General features: G+C 39.4%; 1 protein-coding gene across 4 annotated transcripts in view; it reads right to left on the reverse strand.

Annotated features, from left to right (window-relative positions):
- vti1a (vesicle transport through interaction with t-SNAREs 1A) overlaps positions 1–25539 on the reverse strand; it is a 156134-nt gene that overhangs the window by 44364 nt on the left and 86231 nt on the right. For 2 of the 4 annotated variants that reach the window (XM_084740236.1, XM_084740235.1), the window contains 2 exons: positions 11162–11232; positions 5915–5976 (listed from right to left, as the gene is read on the reverse strand). In XM_084740236.1, the coding sequence (XP_084596362.1) occupies positions 5915–5976; positions 11162–11232 (133 nt within the window). Of the gene's footprint in view, positions 1–5903; positions 5977–11161; positions 11233–25539 lie in introns of all 4 variants that reach the window. The other 2 variants (XM_084740239.1, XM_084740237.1) reach the window with 1 other exon arrangement.

A 25539-nucleotide genomic window follows, 5' to 3' on the forward strand; every position in this document is an offset into this window, starting at 1 on the left:
ATCTTAGGGAATCAAAAGTTCCCTTCTCCAGATGCTTTTCTGGGGGCATGCACTTTAGTCTCCTGGCTCATGACATTGATCGTACATGGGTTTATTAGGCCAAGCAAACAAGGAAAAAAAACGTTTCCTGTGAATAACGCAGGCAAGAAACATTTGATTTTCCTACAGGCAAGGATGAGTTGTACATATTCTTCATATGCAAATTAGTCATATGAATGGGTTTAATTTCCATTTCAGCAAAAGATCGACAGTATAACAGGATTCAGAGGGTTGTTCTTAGTTAAACAAGAACATCAGAGAAATAATCTTGGCCACACATTAAGTCAAACTGTCACGACACGTCTCAAGTTAACGTTTTGGTAACAGTGCGGAGGCATTAGCTTGTGAGCTACTGCATCCTCCTCACCCCAGTTCATGGGCTGATCTCTTAATCAGTGTCCAGAGTGTGCATGAGTCCTCTTCTGAAGGCTGAGGCGCTGTCCATCCTGCCTGCCCGTCGCTACTGCCAGTCCCAGCCATGAATATGGAGCTGTTCTGTGGCTGGGAGCTTGCTTATGTTTTCTGTCTGATATCTAGGCCCCATTCCCATTTCAAAGGGAGGTCCACCCGGGGCCTTGACTTTTTGATCTGCCTGGCGACTGAGTCGACCACCTGCATGTGGGATCAGCTGCCAGCGAGAGCAGACAACCCCTCTGCTTCAAAATATACACCCACCCCCCCTTCGTCCTCCCTGCTTCATTGCCCTTCACTGTGCCCCCTCCTTCCATGAAGCTGCCAGGAGCCCCAGTGGTCCTAACTGGGTCTGGAGCTGCATCCCATTCCCAACTGTTCTGACCGTGGTGGGTGAGATGCTTGAGATGTTCAGTGTAGCAGCAGGAAGGCTCATGCTACAGTCACAGGGCCATTTTGTATTTACGGGAGGCCGTAGTGTCAGTGTGCCATGGACACAGACGTCTTATCAAAAGGTCTATGGCTTCTCTAATCAGGAATAGTGATGCACGCTGGGAGCTGTAACCAATCCCAAAGCAGAACTGTACCAAACCCAAACGTCAGTCAAAATTTGATCAAAATGGTAGGTAACGAGGATCAACTAATTCAAAGGCGCTACACAAAATATACATATATAAATCCTTGGACATCAGAGAGTTCAGCTAATATATTTGAGCCTAACCAAGTCTTGGAGGTAAAAGACTTTGGTCTGTGGGGATTTAACTCTTGCTCAAGTTCATGGGATTTGGTGTCCTTTATTTTATAGAACTAAGGCTACCATTCAAATTGGACCTTAATTGACTTATGACTTTATATATTAAGATGCTGACAAGTGAAAAACCTACTTATAGGATTAAGGTGCTGCAAAGGGACAGGTCACCCTAAAATAGAATTTTAAAAAAACATGTTTTTCCTTTGGCCTTAATTGCCTTTTTTCCACATAGATTGACAAGAGATATCAGTTGTAGAGATATTGAATATAATTCTCTCAAATATAATTGAACTAGATGTGTCTTGTGGTGCTCAAAGCACCATTAAAAATATATACGTACCTCTACAGCTATGTCTTTTTTTTCAGAGATCATGACTTGGTTACTCAAGCTAATCCACAGAACTTGCTGTTTCATGTACTGTAGGACTTCTTTTCTTTCTACACCTGCAGACTGTATCGCCACACAGAAGAATCTACTCAAGGACAAGTGGCTCACGCTCGTGACAGCGAAGACTATAAACATTAATGGAATCTTCCTTGGCTGAGCTGTAACCTCTTGTACATGAGTAGATGTATGCAGGTGTTGTTCAGGAGAAAAAAACTAGTTCCTATATGAACCTGCTAACAACTTAATCTGTAGTTATCTTGAGTAACAGGTTCATCATTTCTGAAAAGAGACATTACAGTTGAGTTTTTTAAATGTATGTTTGCACTCTGAGTACCACTAGTGCCCTCTAGTTCCATTATATTTGAGAGAAGGCAGACTAAGCAACTCACACCAAAACAATCTAAACAGATAAATAGTACTACAGATAAGAGGAAAAATATGTATTTTTGATTTAAGGGCAAAATGTCCTTTTACTATTTTACATTACACTTCCTAAAATACAATGTATTCATGCATCCTAAAACATCAAGACATCCACACTAAAATAAATTTCTTTTAAGAGGCAACCAACTAAAGTTGCTAAAACTTTTGCAAGGCAATCAGTTTTTTCAAAAATAATTTCTTTGTGGTACAAAGGACTGGTGGTGCTGCTAAACAGCCACTACACAAAATATTAACAGATCATTTGATGATCATAGATATTAATATAATATCAGGATTGCCTTTCTGCCTCATTGGGATCAGTGTGCCTGTCACGGTATAATTAAAACCCAAAGGATTTCACAAAATTGAATTAAAAATTAACTAAGACTGGATGCCCTGGATGCCCACCACTAGACCACTGACATCCACTAAGGAGATGAATAGAGCTGACATGAGACAGAGGCTATGTTTGTGAGGCTAGTTATCAACCCATGACCCGGCCAATCAACAGCACCTATAGACCGTGTTTTATACTAATTACCCTCAGTGGCAGTGATGAGTTTCACAGTCAGAAATTTGTAAAGATTAATTTTCAAACAAAGCAACAGCTATTTGAGATGTGTGTGTCTCTCTGAATGTTTTCTACTATAAGTGATATTCACAGAGTCTTTAAGTTAATTGGCTTTCTTGAACCCTGACAGCTAGCTTAATGAGTGTCTAATTGTTTCTCAGCTGGGGTGATATCCACCAGACCATAAAGACACTTCAGAAAGAGGTGTGAGTTTAAAAGAAACTAGAGCCTGACTGATACTGATTTTTTGGGACCAGAGTGAAAAAAAAACAAAAAAAAAACAACAACTCTCTATTGATACGATTGTCTAAAGGAAACTACATTGACAATGAAAAAGGACACCATTTATCCCATGGAACATGATAAATCCCTTCATCCCTCCACTTACACACTGAAGTCTATTTAGCTGACAATGGATCAAGGCCAAAGTGTTGACTGTTCATAATCAAGCGTCCGTCTAAAACATCACTACGACAGTTTAATGGCGCACTAGAGCTACTGCCTCGTGGTTGTATGCCTTTGTCAACCAGTTAAGTTGCAGTTTACATTCATATCTATTCAAAATCCTAATATACTAATAAGTGGTGAAGACTTTGTGGAATTTGAAAAAGGTATTAAGTGTATTTTTTGGCAAAATGGAATTTGTAATTACATTAACGAGGTTGATTTCAGTGAATATTTTCCAGTCTTTACTTAAAGACTATTTTACAGAGTACTGATACAGAGCTTCAAGTGTTTTTGCAGAACAGTTGTGAAGAATTGTGATGTCACAGTAAAGTTGTCCTTTGACTGAACATAAATTGTCATCACTTCATCATTTTATCCAAATAGATGTTTGTGTGAAATTTTGTCATAATTAGCGAATGAATTACAGCCACAAACATGTTCGGTGAGGTCGCAGTGACCTTGACGTTGACAACCAAATTCTGCTCAGTTCACCCTTGGGTCCAAGTGGATGTTTGTACCAAATTTCAAGAAATTTACTCACAGCGTTCTTAAGATATCTCATTCACAAGAATTGGACAATCATGAGGTCACTGTGATCTCGACCTTTGACCACCTAAATCTTGGCCTTCAAATTTAGCTAATTACTGCATTTTACAACACAAACAAACAACAAAAAATAATTTAAGAAAAGATGGATTATTCATCATCGCATGCCCAAGTGAGTACCTGTGTCCAACTTAGGTTTGTAGCATAAGTGCAGAGGTTATAATGCGTCACAGGAAAGGTTTACTTCACTCACCTTTACATATTCATGGCAGACTAAAGCAATGCACTGCTTCTATAGCTGAGACAAACAAGTCGAGAATGACAAACCAACCAGCCCCCCCCGACTCTGAGAACAGTGTAAAGAAACTACAATTGCTCTGACATCGCACACAAATACAATTAATCAAAAGGCAGAAAGCTGGGGGAGCAAATAATGAAACGAATGGCGAAATGAGGAAGAATTGCCTAAAAGGGGGTGGGGGGGTGAGATATCATTGAACCATCCTGAACTCACTTTTCGCTCTCAGTTCTCTATCCCTGGTTATAAATGACTTCAGATTTGACGTTTCCAGCCCACAACCTTACAACAAAACAGACTCTCTTTTATTCAAACAGCGAAGAAACGAAAAGAAAAAAATGACTTTTTGTTAAAGAAAGGCAGGGGGTGTATGTTGTGCTGCTCCCATCAAGCAGAAAGGCGGGCAGTAGTCAGAGAGGCTCGCAGCCGGGCCCCACTTTGGAAGGCCCTCATAAATCCTGATTTGAGCGGGGCGCTAACCAGAGGAAGAGAGGCACGTCAAGAGAGAGGGGGGGGGGCTGGAGAGTGGGAGGGGGGGTGGCAGCTTGCCTCTTAAAATGCTACGTCTGATTAAGTCTTCCCATTAGGTGACAGCTGAACTTTAACATTAATATGATAATATTGAAATAAGTGTGTTATTTACTTCAGCACCGGAGGGGGGTGGAGGGAAGAAGAGAGAGAAGGCGGAGGGAATGATGAATGATTTCTGGACAGCTTTGGGTGACATGCCAGGCGAGCTGACCCCCCCGCAATCCTCCTCCTCTTCCCATAATCAGACTTGACAAAATGGAGACATATGCAGAAATATTGGTTACAGTCGGCGTCACAGCCCTTCTCAGGCCTTCCCTCTCTAGTAACTGCCGGCCGCCCTGTGAGCCGCCCTCCAAATTGTCTACGGGCACTGAAGCATCTATTTCAATTGGCACTTCCTTCCTGGCCCCGGGATTTTACATTTAGTCGGTGTCATTTACATATTACTCTTAATCAAAATCCACAGTGGGCGACAGGGAGAAAAAAAAAAAACAAGAAAGAGGGAGCGAGAAACAAAACCGTGGCGTCACGGTTCAGGGCTAGGCACACAGGCACTTTATGAAATGGAGATGTGACAAGACATTACGGTGTGTGTGTGTGTGCGACTGTGTGCATGCGTGTGTGTGTTAGGTGGCGGGTGCATAAGATAATGCAAGTGCTATTGAAATATTTGCGTGTGAATAACTGTGTTTGTGTGATTGTTGGGGGCTGCCTTTTGCATGAACTAGCAAGCAAGAGAGACAAAGACTTCAAGTTGGATATGGGTTGTAAATGCATTTTGAAAAACAAAGGCAAAGAGAAGAAAAGGAAAGAATGGAGACATGTACACTGTGCACTTGTCCTCTCCAGCCTTTTTGTGCAGGATGCTAAGCTGGGCAACACTTTTCTCAGTCTACTCAGGCACTTAACACCAAAACTACTGCATATAACAGAGCAGGCATTCAGACTTTTGTTTGTTCAGTTAGTGAGTTTGTCAAAACACACAGTCACATTGACAGTACAGTACTAATCAGAATTACTAGAATAACCAGTACTAAAGAAAATCACAAAGAAAACATGACCTTCAAAATTATGAGTTGATTTTACTACAAAAAAAAAAACTACCCAAATATTGTATCACAGTGATATCACATATCAAATCACAGTTGTAACTTGTTGAGTATTTGTTTGATAATTATCAGTTGAATAAAATTCAGCTGAAGTAATTATGCATTGAAATGCAACTATAATATTTTATTTACAATATAAAAGTTTTGTATTCATTCATCCATCTATTTTGTTTTTGTTTGTTTATCTATCCCAGCCTGAGTTCCATGGAAAAGAATTGTAATCAAAAGTGATCCGGCCATCATCAACACAGTGTCTAAGACTCGTCATAAATGGAAAGGAAAAGATAAATGATTTTGTTCCAATTATAAACTTTACTAGATGTTGACGACTTGGAGAAGCACAGTTAGAGCACGATACATACAGAGAGGTGCAGAAACAAGGTCCCTACCTGCCTCTTACCTTCTCAGCATGCCAGTAAGGATTCGAGAACTCTTGCCCAGGTTGGCGTCTGTTTCTCTCAGCTGGGGGGACAGAAAGACAGGTTTTAGTTTCATTCTGATCTGAAAAGTCCACAAAATTCAAAAGACCATCAAAACGTCGCCTGACAACACAATACACTGCCTATAACGCCTCACTGTACAATTAAAAGACGGACAGAGAAAGAAAGATAATTTGTTAAAACTCTTGCATAACTAAGGAAAATTGGCAATAGAAGCCATATTTGCCATCTCTGGATATGATATCAAGGCTCTGCATAACATCAACGTTTCAGAAGTAAAGTGTCTGTTCTTCAGCAGACACATTAATAATACAGTTTATAGAGTAGTTCAGCCAATCTCACAGCACAGCTGACTGTTATTCAACATGTTATGAACTGCTAATATTATCACAAGACCTCTGTGTTTGGTGAAATATGGTGGGCAATTTGCAGTGGAATTTCTACCTCACAAAATTACAGACATGACAGATTCACATAGGATTAAGATCGCAGACGACCTCCGCAATTATTACAAATTACTAGAGGTCCCCAGGTAATACTAGGCCTGTGCAAATTGGGACTTAACACACATTTTATGTCAGTGACAGACTGATGGATTAATGATGACAAAATATGAGCACATACACACACACATACTTTTTTTAACCAACACACTGAATTGCTGAAAATGTTTTACAACATGAAAGTCAATACAATTATTACAGTAGCGCTGTAAGCTCACTGTTGCACAGCCTTGTACCACTGGCCTTCAGGCAAAGTACCTTGCTCAAGGGCGATTTGAGGAGGCCCTCTAAAGTTTGACACTTAATCCTTCCACCCAAAGTTATTGGTTGCAAGCTAGAGTCAGAGATCCTTTGATTAGAAGCTTGCTTTTTTACCTTTAGGTTACTGGTTCCCCTGTCTAGAGACAACCCCCTACTAAACCCCCTTCTAGACACACTTTTAGATCCTCTTTAAAAAGCTGCTAGGTTTACTCAACACAAATAGCTCCTCTATGCATAAAATCTATGTTTGCTTTATAATTTTTAGATACAAGTCTATAAACTAGAGCTATCACGAGCTGTTTGACAGAAAATATCTGTAAATATGAACAAGCAGTCAATGGCACATTCTCACTTAGAAGGACATGTCATTCTATCAGTCTTCTGTTCATCTTGCTGCAAACGTCAATATGGAAATGTAATTAAAAAAAAAGAGTGAGAAGGGCCCTTTACATTTGACATACATAGGAAGCACAGGGAGTCCTTGAAGGCACACTTGAAATAATGATCATGGCTATTCAGGGCTAATTGCCTTGGATATTTTCTTTTTTCTCGCGCCATCTTCTCTTTTCTTTCTCTCTGCCTTTTTTTTTTTCTTCAGGGGTCATAGAGATGTTTTCATTCCATCCTCTTATGAGGTGCAGGGACTTTCACTGGGAAAAGGAATTGGCAGAGATGTTGCCAACAAGGTGTGAGTGTGAATGTTAAAAAAAAAGAGAGAGAGAGAGAGAGAGAGAAAATGCTGACACCGCACTGAGTGAGCTGCCACTAACGTCTACCTGTAGTCGCATTTCCAGAGGATGATGAGGGAGTGTGGGGAAGAATCGTTGCAGAGGTTCTCTCTAGAGTCAGCAGGGAGTCATTCATCTTCATCTCTCTCTGAGATAATAACTGCTTTCCCAATAAAGCACTCTCACTCAGTGTGTTTTCATCAGTGTATTAGACTCTATTAAATTCTATTTTTAATTCCTCACTTTCACTTCTCCTCTTCCAACCTTCCTCTTCTCTACAATGGTTCCAGCATCACTCTTTTTCCTGTTTGCTCTGGCTCATCTCTTGCCCGCGATTCACCCTCTCTTCCCACCCCTCCTTTGCTGCTACTTTTTTCCTCTTCCTCCATCCTTCCTTCCTACCCTCTGGCAGCCTGGGTTGGTGCGATGCAGGTTGCGAGAGCCAAGGATACATGTGGTACAGGGTAGGAGGTGGGGGACCTGGGGTTTGGGCCCTCTGGCAAAGACAACAAGTCCTGCAGTTGCCTGATGTCTGCCTCTACCCACAGATCTGTCCCCCTAGATACTTCACACTTTCTCCCAAAATACATCTCTGAATCACTCCTTCTTTCCATTCCTCTTTCTCTCTCCACAGACTCTCACCAAATCTCATACTTTCCTCCTTAACCTGGAATGGAAACCAACTGAAATTTTACTGCAGTTGAGCAGCTAATCTTAACAGTTTGTCTATAAGGTGGTGCAATTACTCTTCATGGGAAGTGAAAAGCAACCAAATGAATTGATAAATAAAAGAAACGGAAGCAATTTAAGAGCATAAAGTGTGTTTAAGAATATTATAAACTTAATATCACTATTTAATTTTTAAATATCATGGTTCTTGTCAATGCAAGCACATTGCCATTATACACAGCCCATTGCCATTATTATAAAATAAATATAATTTGTGCAAGACATTAAAAATTGTTTCCCATCCATATCATTTAAATCTATCTTAAAATGAGATTTAGTAAAGAAAAGGGGAGACATTCAGCCTTAAGAATAAAAAACAAAAAGTTTGTAAGCTTACTGAGCTTGATGAGGGGAAAGAAATTACTAATTTGTTTCCCCAAATTAAGGCATTAATCCATTTATATTAATTATTGGCACTCTCAAATTACTAAATCCTTCCTGGAAAATACTTGTTTCATTAACTATAATGATTAGTTTTCATTATTTTAACTGAAGTTATAGCTTGTTGTGGCTAGCCTGGTCAGTTCAGGAAAAAAGGCTAAGTAGCAGACAAGCCGCTAGGTTGCAGTGTTGAAACCTTCAACTGCCTTCAAATTACTGAATTCACAGTGCCTATAACCCATACAGGCATTTAGTGGAATCAATTAATCTTTTCTCATTAACTTAATGTCAATTCACTTGTTTATTTATTCAAGTCAATTAAACTTAACATTGCTAGCATTTATTTTCAGCACTTACAGAACTTAAAAACACAAAATATTTCAAGTCAAAAGGTTTCAAGTTCTAACTTGTTAAGTCTTTGACTTGAAATGAGGAGTTAAATGAATGAATTGTACAGAGTTCAATCAAGTCATGAAGTTTCTAAAGAAACATGATAAACACATTAGTAGAAACTTCCCAGAAATAATATAAATAATATAATATAAATAATATAAATTGCTGATTTTCAAGGAACAAATATTAAAACGTCCCCCCTGCTACCTGTCGGACTCTGTATGAGCTAACCTGGAGAACGGTTAAATCACATTCTTCAGTTCACTCAGTGGTTCAGCATTGGGAGCAGACTGCTTTGACCCAGTGTTGAAACCTTCCATTGACTTCTATTTGTACCATAAAAGCAAAACAAAAGGCCACACCCCCTGCTGAGCATAGAGGTTTGTGTGTGTGTGTGTGTATGTGCTTGTATGTGTACATTTGTGTGTGTGTGTTTGTATGTTCACTTGTTGGCGGTTATGCTAAACTCATCCTCCCTCACCTTCCATCTGTTTAATGCAAAAGAACTGTTCTGTCCTGTGTCTTTACATCTTGATTTCTTTTTACTTTTACTTTTGCCCCACAAACTGCCTTTAAAGCCCTCTGAGTGAATGTGTGTGTGCGTGTGTGTGTGTGTGTACATGTGGTGGGGGGGGGTTCAGCAAAGAAGACTCATGGGAAGAAGGGAGAGAGAGAGAGAAAGCAAAAGAAAGAGAGAGCAGGTACTCTCAGTAGACACTGTGGACCGTTTTGAAAGGAGATGTTTGATTTCCTTTGAAATCGCCTGTGCGAGGGCCCGCTGCCATGTTGTGGTCTTTAAGCATTCTGTGTTGAGGGTGCCGTCAGGGCTGGGCCCCCTTCCTGTGTTTGGTCTTTTCTGTGTCTGCCTACCTGTCTGTTTGGCTGGCTGGGTGTAAGGAGGGGCAGTAGTGCTAGGGATCGGGGGGGCACTCTCTGAGGGAAAGTGGGAAGGAGTGAGGGAAACTGGAGAGGAGTGCTGAGTAGTAAAGACGGGGAGGTGAGGAAGGATGGCAGCTGGCAAAGTTAACCCCATTTGGGTGAGGGGAAGAAAAGTTGGAAAATCCTGGAGAAATGTGTACAGGTAAAAACAAAATGCAGCAACAAATGGATTGACTTCACTATATGTGATGTGCAATAATATGCTCAACATTTTTCCTCTTATTAAACTCAGAAAAACTACAAGCCTTTATTGAAATTATCAAGGACACTTATATGATGTGTGATGATTATGAGTGAATGGAGAAATTTACATTTTCTTATGATTCCAGTCATACTGGGCCAAAGTTCTTGTTTTTTTTCCATAACGGATTACATAATTTCCTTGCCAGCATCACTGAAAGGAAATCAATGAATGTGAAGTTTCCTGTGCTGTCAAAGATGCACAAATTTATCAAAAAGCACCTTGTTACAAGTTACAAACACGTTTTACGTACTTAAATAAAACAAAATACTGCTAGAGAAAATGCATTTAAATAAAATACAAGTAATTTCTAATTTGAAAATACAAAAATTTGCCTCTTTTCAGCTCCTCTGTGTGCAACACGAGCTAATGAAAACAGAATTCCCTAACATCAACAAAAGACTGGCACCCACACAGCAGAAGCCTAACTTTACTAACGTCATCTATCAGCATTCTGCCTCGTGTTTAATTACATATTAAATCATGCATTTTAAGTATTGCAAATACAAGCTATTGAATTATTTTGTTAGAAATTACGTCTTTTTTCTACCCAGCAAAATTAAAAATCACAAAATATTTAAAAGTAATTAAATACATATTTTAATTACATTTAATTGAAATACTGCCCATCTCTGTGTGCTGGAAACAAGCCCATTATATATTTGCAAAAATATGAGAGTAAATATGAGAATTATGTGGTGTAAAACGGAATGATTTATGAAATTCTCTCAATAAAACTTAAGACAAATTCAAGATGTGAGGCGATACTGATGACTACAAATATTAACTTGCATGCAAAACAATGCTATCAATAAATGAGCACATTAAGTACCTTGTCAATACAATTCTGCTGACATAGTGAGTGCACAAGTGTAAGCTAACACAACACAGTGCTGGGTGTGAGTGACATGTTTGTGTGTGAAAGTGGCGAACGCTGTCAGTGTTGCTAACCAGTTGTAACACCTCTACGGTCTCACAAACACTTGTTAGAATAGACAGATGAGTGTGTGCAGGTGGCATGTGTGCACTCACCCTTTCTCTGGCTCTCTGGATCTTCTCACGGTCACTGTGGAGGTTGGAAAGAATCTCCTGACCCACTTGTTCTGTAAGAGAAGCAGGCGCAGCGTGAGAAGGAGCGGTACGTCTGACATTTACTAAATGAAACACTGGAACTGATCAGGGTCTTGCAGCCCTAATCAGTAAAAAAAAAAAAAAATCATACTGAGATTATTTTCACAGATATAGTGATATGATTCATCACATGTGGAAATGATCAGTTTTGCATCACAATTTTCATTTTCATCAAAAAATTAAAACTGGTTGAGGTCTGTATCAAACAAACGTGCTTTCTTACATCTAGAGAACAAGATTTGTAGGGCAGGGCATCTCTGCAGCACAACAGTAGCCTACTTTATCATAACGCCACTTTTGTCACACATTTTTCCATTTTCAAAAAACTGCAGCTTCTGGGACTTGGATATTGCAGTTGGCCACACAGCAATTTCAATAATGTTTCGATTAATTGTGCAGCCCTAGAGCTGATCATAAAGCTAATACATCAAACAAGAATGGGAAATGGCTTCACTTGAACATATAGTTGGACTACTCGAACAATAAAAATGGTCTCGAATGATTTGTTGCCCCTTTTGGACAGGTCATATCTAAAGTGTATATATATAACGCTTTCCTCTCTGTATTTCTGTGTCCTTCAACCATGTTTCAGTGGAAATAATGTGAAATGAACATTTTTTTATTTATTTTTCTTTTTTAATGGAGAAAGAATTCTGTATGCAGTCATTGTGCAAAGTTTTGTACACATAGTGTACAGGGAGAACACTGTCTAGAGAGAGTGTCAGGCAGGCATATAGTAGAATATTGCAGCTATGGGAGGTGTTTTTTTTAACCTTAAAATGCTGAGGTAAATAGACATGAAGTTGTAGGTAACAATACCCCAGCATCCAGCCTGCCAGTGGGGTCCACTCAGCCAATGCAATATTCATTAAGGCACTCTTTTTTTAAATGCCTCTCGTCAGTTGTAGATGTAAACACATTAACGCACAGTTATAAAACATCCCCGACAAGGCACCTGACAAGCTTGTCACTGGTCACTGTCATTTTCCTGTCCCTTGGGTTGAGAACGAGAAAAGAAAAAAAAAAAAAGATAGACCAAATAAGCCCCCCCTCCACCAAAAAAAAACCCCACTGCTGCCATCAATGTAACCATACTGCTACAGCATTAACGTTTAAAAATGAGGGAGGTAGACGATGAATCAGGGAAAAAAAAGGAAAAGAAGTGAAGAATCTTTGCATGGATCAAAGACAGGCTTTCAAGCGCACCAAACAAATCCGGAATAAACAACGCAGTTGCTGACTGTATTACACTACACAGGTGCCGCACACCAAAGGGCCCACGTGCTGAGCGCCTGTTTGGGGGGGAGCAGTGCAAAAATGGGCTACATCTGGCAGCTAAACAAGAGAAGAGAGACAGAGAGAAATAGAGAGAAAGATAGAGAGGGAGAGACAGAGAAAGGGGATCAGGGAAAAGTAGAAAAAAGAGAAAGCACTGTCAAATGAACGACATTCGTCTCCCATTCATCCCGTCCCTTTTTACCCCCCTACACTGTAACTGACTCAAACGTGTCTCTTCCTGCCTTCATTAATTTCTAATCTGGGACGAGACAGATTGAAGGATACCCAGATTAAACAGTGCAGTCAGACAGTCACATGTGACAAATAGGGCAGATTAAAAGACTGAGTGCAGGTATTAATAACCATAAAAATACAAGCCCTCCCCCGTCGCCATTGGAGAAGAACAAGGGATAAACAGGAAGGGAGTTGTAGCTGAAATCTTCTGTTAAAGAGACAAATAAGCACATCTATCCATCTCTGTCAGGGCTGTGGCTTTTTTTTTTCAAATAAATGAGTGTGACAACGACTGCAGTTTTTTTTGACGGCAAGTGCATTATTGGTTTGCGATGTGCAAAAAGATGGATGAGGTAGTAAAAGACAAGGCCTTAGCTGAAGCACTACACACATTCTGGTAAGGTATGTTTTGCCAGACAGTCATTGTTTTCTTGATTGTTTAGTTAAAAAGAAACACAAAAAAAGATATGATGTTATAGCCTCGGCAATAAGATGTCTTTCAGTGAACAAGAATGGAACCACAGTGGATTCAGGTTACTGTCAGTTGTAGGCTGAGCATGATACTGGTACTGGTATTTAAAGAATGATATGACACCAAGGTTTTCAATAGGGCATCCACCTCTGCATGTTTTCTGTTCTGAGGGATAACCCAGATAGCACACATGTGAAAGGTTGCCCTTGATTAATGTAACAGCTGCTGAATAAAATTAGTTGCAAACATTTCTTTATAGTTACAGTTAGTTATATGTTTAAATAACATTTTTGTAATCACAGCTAGAAAAGAGCTACATTGCACAACCTTTATCAAGTGAAAGACCTTTCTACACTCTTTAGAGAAAAGAGCACATTCCCTCGAGCAGAAATGCCAGCGCAGAGACATTACACAAGATGGGAAACTAATTCTTGCCAATAAAAATGATAACACTAATAATAATCAATATAATGGCACAATGACACTGAAGACAGCCCCGCTGTTTACATATATGTCTGTCCAAACTCATATAATATATGCAATGAAAATACTGAAGGCATACAATAAAAGACACTGCTATATTAACATGTGAATAATTAATAGTAGGAAACATGCTGTCTTCAATTAAAGACTATTTTTACAGAGGAGTAAAGAGCTGAACATTATGATGTCACAGTGAAGCTGACCTTTGACCTTTTGGATATAAATGGCATCACATCATCATTTTATTCGATTAGATTTTTGCTTGTAATTTTGTCGCAATTAGCAAATGAATACCTAAATTATGGCCAAAAATATGGTAAGTGGGGTCCTCAAGGTGTTCTTGAGAAATCACGTTTACGAGAAGAGTATGACCTGAAAACATAACACCTGTTGCCGGGTGGAGCGATAGAAAATTTAAAAAAACACAGGGTTTTACAGTCATGAACGTCCATAAAAAACTAGACTGATTAGTCCAGTAGTGTCGAAACTGGGTGCAGACAAACTTCAGGTCGGTTAATCACTCACTAACACACACACATGCACACACACGCACGCAAGAAATTACATGATCTCCTTCAGGCTAATAACAATAATAATAATAATGATAATAGTGATCATAATTGCAGAAAAACAAATTGTATGACGTTCAAGACATGACATCAGCTGACTAAAAAAAGTTTCATCATGGCTTGTTAAGATAAACATTTTCTCTGGCTGCACAGCCGTTATGGTCTCTCCCCAGTCCTCTAAAATCTCTCATCATTCCTGTCTGGGTTTCCCCCATCACACTGAGCCATTAGAGAGCTTACACAACACCTCCTGAGGGAATGTGCAGTGTTTATTGTCTTTATCATGTATCTTTCCTTGGATTGTTCATTCTCTGGCATTTATCTACATTTCCATTCATCTTATTTAAGTCCTGCTGTCCAGTGGTCTGTGTAAAACGTCATTAGATACTGGGGGGGGGGGGGGGGGGGGGGGGGGGGAACTTACTGGGCAAGAAATTGTGCAAAATATTGAGTTAAAACAAAAAAAAAATCTAGTGAAGATGAATAACGAAAGGTTCCTCAAGTAACAGACAAGTCCCATAATGTGATATACTATTTCATCATCATCATCATCATCATCATGTGGACATGGTCTCCACCCCAAAACTGTCAACACATGTAAAAGGATACAGTGAAAACATTCCCTCCAGTAATATTATCAGCTCATGTCATGTTTTTGTAATCCCTGACCTTAATTTACATGGTGTTGCACAAGATTCTGCAATTTTAACATCACATATTCAAGTTTATACAAAATCTTTAACTGCACAAAATCAAAACAAATATACCAGGACAAAAATGTGGGCTATTAAAAAAAAAAAAAAAAAAAAAAAAAGATTCTTCAAAATTAAAAATACACAGTCGGTAAAAACAAATCAGGATGGAGAAATAATTTACCGTTAATGCCCCTGACTTGTTGCTCGTTAGTGTATAAAATATTCCCCTCCTGTTTAAACAGCTATTAACAATTTAAATAACCCTGGCCCAGAGGCCTTGCTCTGACTCACTTGTTAAAGATCCCCATCCCCCAAGGTCCATTTAACAAGCCCATTATTCCATTACATTACACTCACACCAGCACCACAGAGCCTTAATTTAACTCATTCCTCTAATGTAACTGTAGAAAAGAATTAGTATAGGAAGGTTGAAGGCATAAATTAGATTGAGGGGGAAATAACGTCTGAATCAGGAATTAATAGACATACTATTGACATGGCTCAGTCCAGTTCGATTTAATCTCAGCCCAACGCTTCGCCATTTTGCTAATAATGACAAGGTGGACGGAAAATATATTTACTGGACAATTAACTTTACTAGTGTATGTGGTAATGTAATTTGTAACACTAGAACAAGCACAATAAAACAAGCCAAACAGAGTTGGAGTGAAACATTTTTATGTGAACTTACTCTTGAATAGAGCTGCAACAATTAGTCGATCAACAGACAAAAATTGATTAATGGTTTGGACTATTTCTAAAGCAAAAGAGGCAAATAAAATCCCCAGTTGAAACTTATTTAATTAGGAGGATGAGGCTGCTTTTCTTCTTAATTGTGAACTGTATATCTTTGAGGTGCATAGAGACCTCATTATTTGTATCTGTATCTGTTCAAAGAACAAAATTGTCTGTCTCTGTGTTTGAACAGAGGACCAGAGGTGGGCGTGATTTAAACCAGCTGTCATTTTAATTGTACAAATGTTTTATTTTCTCACCTAATATTCATTGGCAATGCAATTTTTGCGCCTGCAAATCACTTAAATTATTTAATATTGTCATATAAGTAAATATTTCCACATCCTCATACTGTACTTCTCAAGTTTCTCTTTATATTTTAGCTAAACTGTGTTTTTGACCTGTCTGAAGCCCTTCAACCACATCCCCTTTAGCTGAGGGATATTGGCAAATCAGAAACTGAAAGAAATGTTTTATAGATCGAAAGATTCTATCTAAATAGAAACTCTACAGTAAAGATCAAGTATATAAACATATCCTTTAGTTGAAGGGATAATCTAGGTGCATTAAATCAGTGATCAGTTAAGGTAGATGCAGATTTTTTTATGTCAGAGGTAATCAAGAAGCGGACTTTTTCAGAATAATAAAGAGCAAATTCGGATAGAGGAAATATCTTCTTTCCATCACCTTATTTGTGCTTTCCTAATAACATATTTGGGTACATGAAATCAGCTTAGAAATAAAGAAACTGTTTGGGGGATTTTTCACTACTGTCTGACATTTTACAAAACAAAAAATGCTTGATTAATCAATAAGTCAATTTAGACAGATCTTGACTTGAGGCTTCCACAATCTATTTCTCAAGTAAATCGTAGATATTGTGGTGTTTAATGTCCTCTTACTTCTTCTTTCCAAACTTCACAGGACCTCACTGATGAGTGGATCTGTCCTATGTGAACAAACCCATAGCATTATGTCGGCAACTAAGCTGACCGCACAAGTAACTTAATGTGGCTCTTCCCCAGGCGACGTATTATAAACTATGCAATTTGTGAATATTTGAAAAGTGATATTTCATGATCATGTTATCTTTTAGCTTCTGTTTACAACTTTATATTAAACTCAGATTTTAATCACCATGTTGAAAGCTGTGTAGTATCTTTAATGCCATATTGTGTTTTATATTGGTATTTCATTTGAAAATTGAGTAAAAAAAGACTGAAATTAATATAATGAATTGTGAAGATTGTGAAGAAGAGACTCAAGTCATCATTTCCAGTATAATTCTGTGTAAAATGTAAATACCATAAACTGCCCATGTCTGCCCAGCCTGGCTCAGGACAATACAGCTCAGGGAGCCGATTCCGGTAACATCCAAACCTCCACAGCCTTCAACTTTCTCCAGTCCATGGACACATTTAATTGGAGACATCATCTATTTTACAGGAGCTGTTTCAGAGCAGTTAGACACTGTCTGAGGGTTCTGTCTCTCTCTCTTTCTCTCTCTCTCTGTTGCGTTTTTTTTTTTTTGCCTTGCTCCCTTCGTCCCCAGAGCTGAAAGGGTACAAGACCTGACAGTGGTGTGCTCTGAGGCTCAGCACAGCTCCTTTTCATTAAGCAGTTGAGACCACTTTTTGAAGGTTACCACACACACTTGTATCCGGACGCAAGCCACACACTCCAACAAACGGGGTATGGAAACCCGTGGGAGGGTTGAGGGGAAGTAAGGAGGAGCCTGATAAATGTAAGACCATACGTTTTCTCTCTCTCTCAAGCTCTCTCTACCACTCACACACACACAGTGCAGCAGTCAACTTATATGCCTGCGACTCCCAGGTGAATAAAGTTACCTGTCTTTGTACACTTCCAGAGAAGCTTTTTTTTTTAAGGACTTCTCAAGTCTACAACTGCCTGGTGACACACTTTCATCACCTCCATCAAAGTTGTACCCACACAGGGATGTATTTGTAATGCTGAGCCCACAGGCCATGAGGCTAGCGCCTTCGCACTGAGCTATAGCTCAAAATAAAGAGGTGCCAAGTGCTAGGTCACAGGGGGGGCATGTAGCATCCAGGGGCTCAGCGGCGTTATGACAGGTTACTTATAATAATAACAAACTCTATCGCATGTTAGTCAGAAACTCTTACTTCGCAGGATGGGCAATAAAGGATTTAAAAGTCAGAGAGATTGTCTTAAAAATTGGGATTTTTCCACTGTGTTTAGCATAGATTCCTCTTTAACAGCACACTGTATGGGTGGTTTTGGGATGTGAACTTACACAGCAGGTGAGGCGCTGGCCTGTTCCTCAAGAGTCTAAACACTTTAGTGCTGTAAAGAGTTCAGATTCACCAAAATCACAAAATAACAAGAGCAAACTCACCGACCAAGGTAGCAGTAGATGAGCAACTCCGCAAAGTAAGATGACTGTTTGCCAAAGGAGTGTGGTTGAGATTGATATTTGGCTCCTATAATGGTAGTTTCTCATCAGAAAAGGCTGTCTGACAGCAAGGTAAAACAGTGATAATATTCTAAATATGGTGTACAGTTGAACTGATATTTATTTTATTTCTGTGGACTTTTTGTCTGTCCAGGGTTTCAAGAAGTTTCTACAAGTTAAATCTCAGACTTTTTAAAGGAATAATCTAATTCATTCTGGGCCAAAACTTCTACTTTCCTGTTTCACATTTATTAGAGGTAAATGCTGAATGTTCGCCAAATGAGTTTGTGTCTGTTTATGAGCTATAAGAAATCATCAATAATCTTTCAGAAGGAGAAGATGTTTATAGTTAAATTGAGCAATATGTTAATGGAGTCTGGCAGGCAGTCACTCAACTCGATGACCAGAGTGTATATTTGCAGAGCAGGGTTTTTGTTTTCAGAATAAGGGGCTTAGCTTTGCATCGACACTTGTCACTGCTTGTCAGTGTTTAAGTATAATGTTGCACTTGTTTTGTGCCCCTGCAGTATATCCTGCAGAGTCATCTGCCTGGGCTTTCTCGAGTCTGGGGAGGAAGGGATGGGGGAAACAACTCACTTCAACCATGGATTGTGTATTAAACAGGGCTTCAAGCTTTTTAATATACCATCTATGGCTCCAACTCACCATTTGAACTGCAGTGCTTGTTTTTGAACACTAGGGACTTACATATTTCTCCTTTAAGACCATTCTAAATGCAGTTTAAGACCTATTTCATGACCACACTGGCAAAAAAGTATGAGGCTTTTAGCAGTTTGTTGCTTCTGTTTTGTAGTTATACATGATCAAGACAAACCTTTCCCCAAAACACATTTAAAAGCAAGACTTAACAATGTTACTTTAGGACAGTAACATGAATTTCATTAATCCCATGAATTTTAAGACCTCTCAAAATCATGTTTCAAGCCATTTACATTGTTGGATTGTAGACTTTTTGAGATGCTGCAGACACCTTGTCCATCCACAGCAGTACATAGCTAAGCTTCCTTCACTGGGGCTGCTGCTAGGGATGTGCCAACCATCATACCTACTATGGATAAGTACTTTATATATCCAACTTAAAAAAATCCAAACTCTCCTGTTCCCTCTCACACTGATTCCTCTTTAAGAGCATGCTGTATAGGTGGTTTTGGAACAGTGAACTTATAGAGAAGGTGAAGCACATTCTAACAAGAATTAAAAAAGCCCAAAACAAGTAATATTCTGGGCATGGAGAAGCTGGTCCATAATAGTCCATCCTGACTTAGTCCATGCATCGGCGCTTCCCTTTGCATGTGCATGAGTGGTGGTGGGCAGTCAGGGTGGATTTCTGGGGCCTTTCTTCACTCCGCCAGGCTCTGTTTTATTCATCGCCTGCGCCCTGACCCCGCAGAGCTCCTGTTCTGACAAATCACTTCTGATTAAGACAGATCTCTGTTAGTCAGCCACTCAACTTGGCCTATTCATCATTCCATAGAAAATATCCCTCTCTCCTCCCCCGTCCCTCCTCCCTCCCGGCTCGTTTGCCTGTCCGTCAGACCGAAGCAAGGCGCAAAAGAAATTTCCGCCGCTGTTTTAAATGGCTGATTATAGACAATTGGTGGATGGAGAGACGTAAGAGCGTCTTATGGGTGATAAGACGCAAGTTTAATGGGTATAAATGACCGGGCCTGCAGGAGAGCAGCTGGTAATAGAACCATTTGTTTAAAGCTGAACCGAGGTGGAGAGAATTGAAAGCTGCATTTTCCTTCTATTTGAGCTCCCCCTCCTCTTTTCCCTTAACCTAAGCCTCAAAGTCAAATTCTCAGATCACCAGATTTACATTTCTTTTAAACAGCAAAGTCCCCTTCACCCTCATTCAATGAAAATTGATGAGGCTTGGAAAGGAATAGTTTGTTTTACATTTATGAAATTACCCATACCTACATGTCCCCGTGGACACAGCTGACACAGCCACTCATATATTACCTTGTTTTCTATGGGTTACTAAACAAAATATTTACTGTAAATGTAATTACCAATAGTCAGGTGTCTAAGAACATTCATATGCAAAGTTATGCCATAATAAACTACAGTACAGAAAACTCCTTATGTGTGCTAAGGCATCTAGACAGCCACAAAGCTATTGTGTTAAAAATTTCTAACAAACCAGATTAAATTAACCTGAACGACAACCCTGCTGGTGGCAGAGGGCTGTGAAGCAGGAGGGGTGAGTGCAGAATGAGGGTTCCTACAAGCAAATTGCTTGGACTTAATCAACCAGTCTTACTGAACCATCCAAATGAAAACTAATGGACTTGGGTGCTTGCTGTGATTGCCCCACATGCAACAATGTGTGGGCAGGAGCATTGCTTTCTGAGGTCCTCAATTAAAAACCAAGGAATTTCTACAGACGACTGGTCAGCCTATACACCTATTCTATGTGTATCCCAATTGGTCAATTGTGGAGCTCAATCAGAGCGGACTTATTAATTCCATTTCCAGTGGTGGGAAAATGATTTTTTCATGTGTTGATTAAACTTGGTCAAAATCGTAAAAAATGTATGAAGTGATGAATTAAAACTCATATCCGAATGAGCTAATTTGTGTATGCATTATTCATCGTGCTGACATTTGTGTCACACAATTGCGCTGCCCACATTACAACTAAAATATAAAAAATAAATAGTACATGAATAAAAAAAATAACAAACACTACATTAAACTTTATTCAGCCTAAATAATAAAACCAAAGTTTGAGTGCTTTCGCTGGCAACTTAAATAATTTGATCTTATTATCAGCTGAGTAGCTGCATAAATGATGGTGCCACAGCATATGGGCATTGTAATAACATAATGACCATATCTAAGCCAGTATCTAAGCTGAAGGTCAAAGTTATACAAAAGACTTTGGCAAAGGAAAAATTAAACAGAAGCACATTCTGTTGGATTTGGAAGACAAAGGCATTGAGCAAATTCGAGCTCTCCCAATGATGCCAAGACTACAGAGACTTAAATGTGGGAGAAAACAACATGTCAGTTGGTCCTAATCAAACACAACATCTGATTTAACAGCCCCTGCCGGAACTGACTGAGGAGAAAAGTTTGCCAGTTTGTCGGAAATGGACGCTGGGAGAGATATATGGAGGAGGAGGGGAAGAAGAAAGAGAAAACTTGACGTTCCTCTGGTTCGTTTTCAACAGTTTAGGAGCGTTAATCATCACATTACTGTTGATTAAAGGCTTTTACGTCTCTAATCAGAACGTTGACAGGCAGATCAAAGAGCGAAACACAAATTTCTTGCCTTTTAATTATCTGTACAACACCACACCTCGGGCAGCTCTTCCCTGCCTATCTCCTCAAACTCAGCGAAAGACTGCGAAAGGAGATCTAACACTCTACAACAGTTCATTATCCAATAAAACGGGAGATGGGGGAGAGAAAATACACACACCAACACACACAATTACACACACACACCGCACACAAAGCTTTAAGGCTTTATGATTAGTGAAGACCTGGGGGAGGCCTGCAGTCTTCTTTATTAACATGTCCCGAATTGGAACACCTTAATTATGTTTGTCAAAATCGGACTTGGCGTCAAGCTCATTTGCATGTTTTGACAAGGCCTGTTGGGAGCCTCCCTCTATTTTTCTTCAGAGTGCGAGGAGTGCTAGGAGTATTTAGCACTTCTCAACACCTACTGATAATAGGTTTTTGTTGCTAAATGAATGAAATAACTTGTTAAATGTGCTTGTTGGATTCACCCCCACCCAGCCCCTACTGTTCTGAGAGTTAAAGTTAGAACTGATGCAAACACTGAGTGAAGCACACACAAAGGAGCCTCGAGACTGTCTTGATCAACGCTTGATCACCATGCCTGTTCAAACTGACGAGGATGTGACGCCTCACGCAGCCCGACTGTTCCTGCCCAGCTGTTCCCTGTCAAGTGGTTTAGACATGAAAAATCTGTGCTACTTTTAGAAAAGATTTGGCATCGCTTTGGAGGTTCTCAAAAGTCCTACATGTTCCTTAGCACATTCGGCGCTACAACAGATTGCTACCTGACTCGTGATCACATCCTATTTGAATATAAGAAAGCAATGGACCACTCCCTCCCTTCCCCCATTAACAGCTCGCTAAATGAATCCTCGTTACGTCGATGATATGTAAAACAAGCGTGGTCGAAAACAAACAAACAATCTGTGGGGACACAGGACTGTCGGCAGCAATTTAGCAATGGAGAAAAAGGAGGGCATGAAAGCGAGACATCAAACATTAGCCTGAATGGAAGGCGCAGGCCATTAGAAGTGGTTGCACTGACAGGATCTGACAGTTGGAAACACTTAAAGATTATTTTCCTCAAACTTTGAATTCATTAATACTCATGAGCCGAGGAAGGGCGCCCAAAACACAGCAAAAAAGGAGAGAGCTGGTGTTGAAGCTGGCTGAAGAGTGACAGGTTGCCCCACAGAGGCCAGTTCAATCTCTGAATGAAGCTCATGTTCTCGGTTCCAATTAGTATTGTAAGTAGTTTCCTGGTTACATCTGTTCTGCTTCATCTCTTTGCAGTGAAATTAGATTTTGGAACATAAAGCCTACTTTACAAACACTTTTCTTTTAACATTCAACAGATCAATTAAAGGGGAAGTTTGCCACTTTTCATGTGGAAGTCCAGTTAGTTGAAGCAATAACTTCCTTGACTGAAAAGCTGAGTTCTCCTGTTGCAAAATCTGTTGTTCTTTTGGCACCAGCGCTGTCGCAGTGATGTATTTGGTGTTAAGGAGGAACTACAGACAGTTTCAGCTTGGATTTCTAATCTCCACTTCTGGATAGCCAGGGGGTGTTTTTGTCACCTGACGCTATGTTTGGGCCAACAGAGTAATAGCTATAGGCCAGGGTGGTGATACAAGCAGGATTGTTCCAATACCGATACCAGTATTGGAAAATGCCTCCCACACTGCCTAAAATGCCTGTATTATTATCAGCAAGTAAGACAGTCTATGCACCAATCCGATACCACACAATTGATTAGCCCTGATACAGAACCTTGGTACCTCCCAGCAGCATCTCTTACACCAGTTTTTTTTTTTTTATCTGAGCCAGGCCATGCAACAATGATAGCAATCATACAACATCCATAGAGGGTTATTAGCCGACAGCTGTCATGATATGGTAAAAAAAAAAAAAAAAAAAAGAATCATACTGCAATTATTTGGCCAAATATTGTGGTAATTCATGATTAGTGGGAATCATAATTTTCGCGTCAAATTGTTTTTATTTTCTGTTGAAAAAATGAGTAAAATCAGGATGATGATGGTGATTTTTTTTCCTTTTTTTAATAAACATACTGGCATCAGACCAGTACTCATACGGAAATTTGTTAGAATTGTATCAGACAGGAGCAAGCCGCTCAACTTTCTTGGTCAATATAATACACACTGAGGAATTCATTGCTTTAATTGACTGCATTTACCATCAAATCAAATCAAATCAAATCAAATAATTTACCAAGTTTGCTTTTGCTTTAATAGAAACTATTGAATCATGACTTTACAAGAGAAAAAAAATTCTGCATCAATAAACTGTGTAAACTGAGCAAATTTAACAGTACATTCTTGGGAAAAGGACCACATCTCAACATCGGTCTAGGGATTCCAATACATCTTTTCTGAATCTCGGGAATGGCCATTTCCCCAGCTGGCGATCCAATCAGAACCTCTGACAGGGCCACCATTGGTGACAATACATGTTCAGGGTCAAATACTCTAAAATAACTACTTAATATTAGTAGTATTAGTTTCTTTGGAAAGTGCTGATGTTAAAACAAGACTAGTTTGTTTGTTTTTTTATTTAATCTATCCTGCTTAATACTGTTAGCACAATCTACCTTGAGTGCAGATCCCAGAAGGATGTAAACAGTTTTTGAAGATTTTTTTTATGCCCCCCTCCCCACTTTCACCACTGTCACCTCAACATGTAAGTTGTAATGAGCTATGCACCTTTGCAATCTACTATTTCCAGCATACAACTGTAAAGGAAAGTTTAGCTGCATTTTCCTTGATTGTCATGTCCAAATAAGTGGTTCAAATAAATGGCTTACACTGAGAATCCCTTTAAAAAAAAGATTTGTGTTTCCACATCCCCCAATGTCAGGAGATAAGTGTTGAGTAACCACAACTGATAGGAAAGATAGCAAAAACTACATAATAGAAGATTCAGTTTGTAAGAACCATTATTTTTTCTTTAACTTAAGAAAGGCTCGTTCAACTCTCTTGGCGATAGAGATGTGACAATAAAATACTCATCCTTTATTTGTCACGTATTGGAGAGCTGAATATAAAATGCTCAACAAATCTAAGGTGCTTGGACAGTTTCTTTTGACCAAGCAACAGTTGGAGCCTGTTATGAGAACACTGTGTCATTGTGTCTGCTCAGACTGACAGCACAAACAGAAGTTTGTGTTTTACTTTAGGGTAATAACATCACACTTCCCTGCTCTGCTAAAAGGAAAATAATACTGCTATTATAGGGGGAATACGAGGCACAGAGGGGACTCACAAAAGAGAGACACATCATGCGCCTCATTTAACAATGACCGGGGCCACAGAGTTGAAGGCAGATTATTGTCAGCTTCCACTATGACCACACACAACATGGCACGACATGTCAGGGCATGTCAAAGCTCTGGCGTACAGTATACACTATTTATTTGTGCTTACTTTACATTGTCCCTTTACAACAGTCATTTCCAGCCAGCAGCTTTGCATAATTCAGTTCTTTAGGTATTCTCATTGAAAACCTCGACCTAGAAAGTTGACGGAGATTCAATCGAGTACAAGGCCTTCCATACAATATGAAAGTGAAATACAATAGATGCGACTTCAGTGAGAATGGCATTACAACACTGCAAAGTGTTAAAAAAGAAACTACAGATTTTAACAAGCAAAATTGCCTTTTCTGACTAAAATGAAGAACTCTGCATTTCTTTATTTAACATTTTAGGTTAAAGGTGACCTCAAGCTTTAATACGGATGTTCTACAAAACACATCGGCCTGCATATTGCATTATTTGAAATCCAAAAGCTGATACACAAAGACGAGTTTAATACAGAATATCCAGCACCTACTGACCAGCAGACAGAGGGAACAACAAAACATTCCTGAATTTGTTAACTCATATAAATGTAATATAACTCTATGCACTCCTGCCGGGGCGACAAGGTGTCTCCTGTTCCTCATCATGAACTGAAACAGGCTTAACTGAATACCTAACACGCCTGCCACCATCTTCCACACTAATGAAGCATATCTAAGTTTTAAGACATGGCAGAACTAATTTAATCTACCTTCTAAGGGACCTCGGCACCATCAAATTA

Source organism: Lutjanus erythropterus, chromosome 17 (assembly GCF_056507025.1).
Source record: "Lutjanus erythropterus isolate fLutEry1 chromosome 17, fLutEry1.hap2, whole genome shotgun sequence".
Classification (NCBI taxonomy): domain Eukaryota; kingdom Metazoa; phylum Chordata; class Actinopteri; order Lutjaniformes; family Lutjanidae; genus Lutjanus; species Lutjanus erythropterus.